The 10,000-nt window shown below is 41.6% G+C and overlaps 1 protein-coding gene across 1 annotated transcript in view; it reads left to right on the top strand.

The window, feature by feature from the left end:
* The window catches only part of LOC306918434 (NACHT, LRR and PYD domains-containing protein 3-like), a gene marked incomplete at its 5' end in the record, with an annotated part of 34,973 nt that overhangs the window by 5,260 nt on the left and 19,713 nt on the right, over positions 1–10,000 (top strand). Inside the window, 4 exon segments of the mRNA XM_079531337.1 lie at positions 669–841; positions 922–1,077; positions 2,011–2,054; positions 8,640–9,180. Coding sequence (XP_079387463.1) covers positions 669–841; positions 922–1,077; positions 2,011–2,054; positions 8,640–9,180 — 914 coding nt within the window.

Here is a 10,000-nt window from a genome sequence, read left to right as displayed (position 1 = left end):
GGAGGCCACAACCTGACCTGGCCTGGTGGAGACCTGTCCTATTATAGCGCCACCAGGAGGCCACAACCTGACCTGGCCTGGTGGAGACCTGTCCCTATTATAGCGCCACCAGGAGGCCACAAACCTGACCTGGCCTGGTGGAGACCTGTCCTATTATAGCGCCACCAGGAGGCCACAACCTGACCTGGCCTGGTGGAGACCTGTCCTATTATAGCGCCACCAGGAGGCCACAACCTGACCTGGCCTGGTGGAGACCTGTGCCCAGAGGGGCATTTTATCTAGTTGTTCACTAAAAAGATTGGTTGTCGATATGTTGTTTTTATTTTTATCTTCTTCTTTGGGCATAGTATTAAATACTATTGTAATGTTAACTTGCCGTAGCACTTTCCCTAGACTTGATGACCTTGCAGGCGTATGCAAAGGCTCAACTTATGTAACTTAGATAGCATTTTATGTAGACATAGCACTCTAAAGATATTCTACATATCTTGATGGATGTTAGGTTCTTAGCTTACTTGTGATTCCTGATGACTATTTGTATGTATGTGATGTATTGCCATGTGTTGTTCTTGCTTACTCAAAATCACTCTGGATTAAGAGCGTCTGATAAATGCCTACATTTTTAACCTGTCCACATGTCTGTCTGTCTAACCTTTTTTCCAACCCAGGTTGAGACAACTGACCTCACAGAGAAATGCTGTAAGGAGTTATCCTCACATATCAGTTCCAACTCCTCTAGTCTGACAGAGTTGGATCTATCTTCCAATGGCTTAAGGAATCATGGAATAATTCAACTGTCCGTTGGTCTGAAGAGCCCAAACTGCACACTGGAGATTCTGAGGTAAAAATGGTGTTTTCTCTCTGTGTGAATCTCTACGTGAATATCAGAAGCAATTAGTTAAACTGTTTGTTTCTCTGCAGGTTGTCCCACTGTCTGGTCTCAGAGGAAGGCTTTTCTTGCCTGGCCTCAGCTCTGCGTTCCAACCTCTCCCACATGAAAGAGCTCGACATGAGCTTCAACCAACCCGGGGCCTCAGGAGGAGAGCAGCTGCTCTCTGTTGGACTGGCTACTCTCAAGTGAGTAGATGTGCGAAGTCCTTCCATGCTGAAATGATTTGTGAGAGACAACCTAAACCCATTTTGTTCAATTGTTTTATTTTATTAGTATTTCATTTTTACAAAATGAGGCGTCACTTCTCTAGATTGACCAAACCCTCTTGCAGTAAACAACAGAGTTCAATACATGTGGATTTGTTGCAGTTAACTATGAAATTGTGCATTTCCCGTCAGTCAGTCACATCCCATATAATGGTCATACCTGGTGACATCACGTGATGTCATCAATATTAAGCCCATATATGGAGATCCCTGATGTCATCAGTATTGGCCAGCAACTAGACGGGCAACTAGACGGGCCTGCCCCAAAGTTATTAGTGCAGCCGCGCCCGGCAGCCGGCGAAAACTAGAGTTCTTAACAGGCCCGAAAATTAAGATCTTACCCCCATGCCAAAGCGCCAGCTGTGTGGTGTGTGTGTGGTGTGTGTGTGTGTGTGTGTGTGTGTGTGTGTGTGTGTGTGTGTGTGTGTGTGTGTGTGTGTGTGTGTGTGTGTGTGTGTGTGTGTGTGTGTGTGTGTGTGTGTGTGTGTCTCTTCTGCTGTCATGCAGGACTTTCAAATTATTGTAAACACAACATGAACATAGTACTAACCCTAAAATAATAATAATAATAGTAATAATAATAATAATATATTATTTAATTTAAAAAAAACAAATGGTTCAAGCCCATTAATTAAGATTTGAGTGCCAACCCTAACGAGCGAACATTCGAACCCTGAATGTTCTGGGACACACTGTGTGTGTGTGTGTGTGTGTGTGTGTGTGTGTGTGTGTGTGTGTGTGTGTGTGTGTGTGTGTGTGTGTGTGTGTGTGGTGTACATGTTTTAATACATGTGTTACTGTGTGTGTTAGTGTGTACATTTGTCATATTAATGTGTGTTTCATATCCTACAGGTTGGATCAAGAAGAAGAATATTCACCTCTACTTCTTAAAACATGTGAGTACAGACATACGATACAATATATTACTGTATTATTAAAACATGTGAGTACAGACGTATGATACGTGAGGGATAATGTATGGCTGAGTGGTCCTTGTTGATAGATAAATCACCTGAAAGGTGATTAACTGTTTCCATGTTACGCCGGGGCTCCACTGGACGCGTCAGCGTTGCGTCTCTGTCACCGTCAGGGAATGTTCACTTTTTAATCAATGAAGGGTGGCTCCGCTGCGCTGCGTTGCGCTGCGCTGCGTTCGGTGACTGCTTTAAAATTGCCCCGGTTCGTTTTTTGACCCCGCGTCACAACGTGTCACATGCGTCCAGTGGAGCCCCGCCCGTTACAGCAGTAAATAAAGCGGGGCGCAGCAGGTGCTCCGAACCTTTGATTATTATACCTTCTGTTATAGTATATATATATAGTCATTTTTCAGTAATAAAACACAACTGAATTCTGTGATTGACCAATCAGAATCAAGCATTCAACCAAGCTGTGTAATACAATACAATATATTTCTTTATTATTAGCTTTTACTGAAATGTGTCTGGTAACACAGCAGCCATAATAAAACGTAACTAATTGAACGCACGCACGCACGACGCACGCACGCACGCACGCACACACACACACACACAGTCCTTGGCCAGATTAATTTATTATCTCTTTTGAAGGTAGCAACTTATATTTCCCATTCAGAACAGGGCTAGTGTGTGAAGTGATATGCCTTGCCAGTCACTCTCTCACGCACAATGGAACCTAATAAAGGGCGAGGTTGCGAGGTCGCGTGCACTGGTCATATATGGAGCGTGTCTTGAGTGCACAGGTTTTGATGAGGTCAGATCAACATATGGAATGTCAGAACAGGTCAGCTCCATATATGGAGATCTAAGGGTGGCAACGGGGGCAGTGTCTTGAGTGTACAGTGTTTGCCGGTAGCGGCTGCACTAATAACTTTGGGGCAGGCCCGTCTAGAGTTTAAATGGACAGGTATCAGTCAACAGGCCCGTCTAGAGTTTAAATGGACAGGTATCAGTCAACAGGCCCGTCTAGAGTTTAAATGGACAGGTATCAGTCAACAGGCCCGTCTAGAGTTTAAATGGACAGGTATCAGTCAACAGGCCCGTCTAGAGTTTAAATGGACAGGTATCAGTCAACAGGCCCGTCTACAGTTTAAATGGACAGGCATCAGTCAACAGGCCCGTCTAGAGTTTAAATGGACAGGTATCAGTCAACAGGCCCGTCTAGAGTTTAAATGGACAGGTGTCAGTCAACAGGCCCGTCTAGAGTTTAAATGGACAGGTGTCAGTCAACAGGCCCGTCTAGAGTTTAAATGGACAGGTGTCAGTCAACAGGCCCGTCTAGAGTTTAAATGGACAGGTATCAGTCAACAGGCCCGTCTAGAGTTTAAATGGACAGGTATCAGTCAACAGGCCCGTCTAGAGTTTAAATGGACAGGTATCAGTCAACAGGCCCGTCTAGAGTTTAAATGGACAGGTTGTAATTGTATCTCTCTCTCTCTCTCTCTCTCTCTCTCTCTCTCTCTCTGTGTCTCTCTCTCTCTCTCTGTGTCTCTCTCTCTCTCTCTCTCTCTCTCTCTCTCTCTGTCTCTGTCTCTCTCTCTGTCTCTCTCTGTCTCTGTCTCTGTCTCTGTCTGTCTCTGTCTCTGTCTCTGTCTCTCTGTCTGTCTGTCTGTCTGTCTGTCTGTCTGTCTGTCTGTCTGTCTGTCTGTCTGTCTGTCTGTCTGTCTGTCTGTCTGTCTGTCTGTCTGTCTGTCTGTCTGTCTGTCTCTCTCTCTCTCTCTCTCTCTCTCTCTCTCTCTCTCTCTCTCTCTCTCTCTCTCTCTCTCTCTCTCTCTCTCTCTCTCTCTCTCTCTCTCTCTCTCTCTCTCTCTCTCTCTCTCTCTCTCTCTCTCTCTCTCTCTCTCTCTCTCTCTCTCAATTCAATTCAATTCAATTAGCTTTTTTGGCATGAATGTAATAGCTACAGTATTGCCAAAGCATGAAATTTAACAAAAGAACAAAACTAAATAAAATAAAAATATAACAGAAAACAAGCAGAGATAGAACATTAACTTTCACAATACAATATGAAAATACTGTCATACCGGTCAAAATGTACAGTATTAAATGTGTGTGTGTGTGTGTGTGTGTGTGTGTGTGTGTGTGTGTGTGTGTGTGTGTGTGTGTGTGTGTGTGTGTGTGTGTGTGTGTGTGTGTGTGTGTGTGTGTGTGTGTGTGTGTCGAGATGGTTCGTGTCAAGATAATAGTCACATTGTGTATATTTGTCCTATGTGTCCCTCATTTTGTGACATGCAGTCACATACTGTGCAGCCAGATGTGCTGCAGGTCCTTCTCCTAATACAATGAGTTGTTTGTCATTGTCATGTAGCTCTTTAAAATTTGGGATCAACAACTCAAATCTATTAAAATATTCGGTTCTTATATTATTATATTTATTACATTTTAATAGAAAGTGTGTCTCAGTCTCTACCTCAGCTGAGGTACAATGACCACACACTCTCTGTTCTGGAGGTAGGTAGGACTTCTTGTGGCGTCCTTTCTGTGGTCACTCACTCTGTATTTGGTCAAGATCTGTCTCTGCTTTTTATTTGACCGAAAACAGATACTCAGCCAGTTTATATTCATGTTTTAGGGCCAGATAACAATTAAGTTTGTTTTGAGTTTTGGTTTGATTAGTCCAATGTTCCAGATAGGTGTCTTTTATTAGTTTACAAATTTGGTTGACTCTGATTAGTGGTTGTGAAGCAGTGCTGGTCTGAGGTTGAGGCTGGACACTGTTGTTGGGTTGTGAGTGATCAATAAGTCCAAGGACTAGTTGGCAGAAGGGACTCTTTTGGGGTTTCATCTCCTGGGATTACAGGGCCTGGAATCCCAGGCTGTCTTGGGGGCTTGATTTAAGGTGTAACCAAAATTTGAGTGTTCTTTTTCTAATGTTAATAATTAATGGGTAACGGCCTAATTCTGCCCTGCATGCATTGGTTGGTGTTTTTCTTTGGATGTTTAATATGGACCTACAGAATTCTGCATGCAGGGTTTCTGTGGTATGTTTGTCCCATCTAGTGTAGTCCTGGTGACTGAGTGGACCCCAAACCTCACTGCCATAGAGAGCGATTGGTTGGATAATGCTGTCAAATATTTTCATCCAAATTCTAACAGGGATATCAATTTTATAAAATGTTCTCTTAATAGCATAAAATGCTCTACATGCTTTCTCCTTTAGTGCATTCACTGCCATACCAAAATTACCTGAGGCACTCATTTTTAGTCCCAGGTAGTCATAGTATAGGGTGTGTTCAAGTTGTGTGTTTCCTAATTTAAATTGGTATTTGGTTTCTTGAGATCTGGCCTTCTTTTGAAAAATCATGATTTTGGATTTATTTAAGTTGACTGTCAGGGCCCAGTTCCGACAGTACTGCTCCAGCAGGTCCAGGTGCTGCTGCAGTCCTTGTTGTGTGGGAGACAGCAACACCAGGTCGTCAGCATAGAGCAGGAATTTGACTTCCTTGTCATTAAGGGTTAGGCCAGGGGTTCCAGACTGCTCCAACAGTAATGCTAAATCATTCATGTAGATGTTAAATAGTGTTGGAGACAGACTGTTGCCCTGAAAAACACCTCTCCCTTGAGTGAACTAGATCCGTAAGTTTGTCACCAAGTTTCACTCCACATTTGTTATTCACATACATTGATTTAATTATGTCATAAATTTTACCCCCTACACCAATTTGGATAATTTTGTAATATAATCCCTCTTGCCAAATGGAATCAAATGCCTTTTTAAAATCAATGAAACATGCAAAAATGTTACCCTTACTTTTTTGGTGAACGTGATTACTAATTAGAGTATGTAGGGTGTAAATATTGTCAGTGGTGCAGTGATTTGGTAGAAAGCCAATTTGCCCTTTACTCAGGACATTGTGTTCTGTAAGGAAGGCCAGCATCCGGGCATTAATGATGCTGCAAAACACCTTCCCCAGATTACTGCTCACACATATGCCTCGGTAATTGTTAGGGTCCATTTTATCTCCACTCTTATATATTGGGGATATGAGCCCTCGGCTCCAGATCTCAGGAAAGCAACCTGATTGAAGGACGAGATTGAACAACTTGAGCAGGGCCTGTTTAAGCTCGGGGCTGCTGTGCTTTAACATCTCTGACCTGATGCTGTCAGGGCCACATGCTTTGCCAGATTTAAGCTTTTTTATGTTGTCCTTCTAATTCTTTCATTAAAATTGGATAGTCGAGGGGGTTCTGATTAGTTTTATTGTTGATTCTAGGATTGCCAATTTGTCTCTAATTCGTTTTTGTTGGTGGTTGAGATCATTGGGTGATATTTCCTCATATAATTTTTTCAAAATGGTCTTTCCAAATGTTTCCATTTTGTAATGCCAGGTTTTCTTTTTTGCTCTTTAAGTTGTTCCATCTCTCCCAGAACTGATTTTGGTTAATGGACTCCTCAATTTTCCCTTAGTTTCTCTCTCTCTCTCTCTCTCTCTCTCTCTCTCTCCTCTCTCTCTCTCTCTCTCTCTCTCTCTCTCTCTCTCTCTCTCTCTCTCTCTCTCTCTGTGTGTGTGTGTGTGTGTGTGTGTGTGTGTGTGTGTGTGTGTGTGTGTGTGTGTGTGTGTGTGTGTGTGTGTGTGTGTGTGTGTGTGTGTGTGTGTGTGTGTGTGTGTGTGTGTGTGTGTGTGTGTGTGTGTGTGTGTGTGTGTGTGTGTGTGTGTGTGTCTTTGAATATATATTATTTCAGAGCGAACGTTTTTAACTAAAATCTTTGCTGCTTGGGCGGTCCCTGGAACAACATATGTTCAGATGGGGGTCTGCGGCCAAAAACATAACAAACATGTCATGTTTGGGGGTCCTTGACATGAAATAGTTTGAGAACCACTGATATAGAAACAAATGTTTTTTTTCTGAAAACTGTCATGATTTAGAAGACATTTAGAAGACATTTAGAAGACATTTAGAAGACATTTAGAAGACATTTAGAACACATTTAGAAGACATTTAGAAGACACATTTAGAAGACATTTAGAAGACATTTAGAACACATTTAGAACACATTTAGAAGACACATTTAGAAGACATTTAGAAGACATTTAGACGACATTTTAGAACACATTTAGAAGACATTTAGAAGACATTTAGAAGACATTAGAAGACATTTAGAACACATTTGGAAGACATTTAGAAGACATTTAGAAGACATTTAGAACACATTTAGAAGACACACATTTAGAAGACATTTAGAAGACATTTAGAAGACACATTTAGAAGACATTTAGAAGACATTTAGAAGACATTTAGAAGACACATTTAGAAGACATTTAGAAGACATTTAGAAGACATTTAGAAGACATTTAGAACACATTTAGAAGACATTTAGAAGACATTTAGAAGACATTTAGAAGACATTTAGTAGACATTTAGAAGACATTTAGAGGACATTTAGAGGACATTTAGAAGACATTTAGAAGACATTTAGAAGACATTTAGAAGACATTTAGAGGACATTTAGTAGACATTTAGAGGACATTTAGAGGACATTTAGAAGACATTTAGAGGACATTTAGAGGACATTTAGAAGACATTTAGAGGACATTTAGAGGACATTTAGAAGACATTTAGAAGACATTTAGAGGACATTTAGAGGACATTTAGAGGACATTTAGAGGACATTTAGAGGACATTTAGAAGACATTTAGAGGACATTTAGAAGACATTTAGAAGACATTTAGAAGACATTTAGAAGACATTTAGAGGACATTTAGAGGACATTTAGAAGACATTTAGAAGACATTTAGAAGACATTTAGAAGACATTTAGAGGACATTTAGAGGACATTTAGAGGACATTTAGAGGACTTTAGAGGACATTTAGTAGACATTTAGTAGACATTTAGAGGACATTTAGAGGACTTTAGAGGACTTTAGAGGACTTTAGAGGACATTTAGAAGACATTTAGAAGACATTTAGAGGACATTTAGAAGACATTTAGAGGACATTTAGAAGACATTTCGAAGACATCGGTCCTCATTCACAAAGGAGAAATACACCGCAGTGTAACGTATGCGTAACGGAAGCGTAAACAGATGCGGGAAATTCCGTCCGATCACGCTACGTTGTTTTGCCGTGCAATTCAAAGAGCGGTGTGTACCACAGGTACGCAGGTGTATGTCATAAAGAATGCGAGCGGGTGCCAAATGATCGGAAAATCACCCGACAACTTCATTTGCATTGATCCACGCCCCATTTCACACCATAAAAGGCGTCAAGCATGACTCAGCAGACAGCAGTAAAAAAATGTGTGGGTGCGTGCGTGCGTGCGTGCGTGCGTGCGTGCGTGCGTGCGTGCGTGCGTGCGTGCGTGCCGTGCGTGCGTGCGTGTGTGTGTGCGCGTGCGCGCTATATAATATATGATTCAGTAAAGGGGGGGGGGGGGGGGGGGGGGGGTACTGTTAAATATCATAACTGTGGTATTTTAGATACCGTACTGATAAACGTCAATGTTACATCTCTACTCAGTACTTTGTGATGTAGTGAAGTATTGTTTGTTGTTCTCTCCATCAGATGCCTTTCCTCTCACACTGGACACAAACACAACATGCCCAAAGCTCTCTCTGTCTGAGAACAACAGAAAGGTGACCGGGACCAGTGAGCCTCAGAGTTATCCAGACCATCCAGACAGATTTCAGTACCTCCCACAGGTTCTGTGCAGAGAGGGTCTGAATGGATGCTGGTACGGCGAGGTAGAGTGGAGTGGAGGGGTTCGTATAGGAGGGACTTCCAGAAGAATCACCAGGAGAGGAAGGGGGCATGACATTCTGCTTGGATTCAATGACCTGTCCTGGAGTCTGATCTGTGCTGATGGAGACAACAGATACGCTGTCCGTCACAATAAGAAGAGAACCGTCCTCCTTGTCCGTCCCTCTGGCTCCAACAGAGTAGCAGTGTATGTGGACCGTCCTGCTGGCCGTCTGTCCTTCTACAGAGTGTCCTCTGAGACACACACACACCTGTACACCTTCCAGACCACCTTCACTGAGACCCTCTATGTTGGGTTCAATGTGCACTGGGATGTGGCATCCTCAGTGTCTTTGTGTCAGATAGAGTAAGTGGAACACACACACACACACACACACACACACACACACATCATCATAACATGTTTTATAGATCTGTTATTTTTATAACATCATCATGACATGCAGATGTTTTATAGATCTGATATTTTATAACATCATCATAACATGCAGAGGTTTTATAGATCTGATATTTTATAAAGTCATCATAACATGCAGATGTTTTATAGATCTGATATTTTTATAACATCATCATAACATGCAGATGTTTTATAGATCTGATATTTTTATAACATCATCATAACATGCAGATGTTTTATAGATCTGATATTTTATAAAGTCATCATAACATGCAGATGTTTTATAGATCTGATATTTTTTATAACATCATCATAACATGCAGTTGTTTTATAAATCTGTTATTTTCAGTCTTTATAACATCATAACATGTAGATGTTTTATAGATCAGATATTTTCAGTGTGTTGTAACATGATCTATAAGGTGTTGCACATGTTTTATAGATCTGATATTTTCAGTGTTTATAACATGTATCTAACACTGGTTCTCAAACGTTTTCATGTCAAGGACCCCCAAATTCACATTTATTATCCCGCGGACCCCCATTTGAAGAGATATGCCAGGGTCCAGGGACCCCCATAAGAGAAGGTTTTTACGGCTCTAGCAGTGATTCTCAACCCGTTTAATTTCAAGGACCCCCAGTTTGACATGCATTAGTCTACGGACCCCAATTTAATGGCATTTCTATCTCTGGGACCCCCAATTTATATTGTAAAATCAATGTTAATTTAACTCTGAGAGTGTACAAATGGAACCAAATGGACCTGTCC

This window comes from Electrona antarctica (genome assembly GCF_951216825.1).
Source record: "Electrona antarctica genome assembly, contig: scaffold_107, whole genome shotgun sequence".
Taxonomy (NCBI): domain Eukaryota; kingdom Metazoa; phylum Chordata; class Actinopteri; order Myctophiformes; family Myctophidae; genus Electrona; species Electrona antarctica.
The sequence above is the reverse complement of the archived record's forward strand: the minus strand, read 5'-3'. Positions and strand labels throughout refer to the sequence as shown.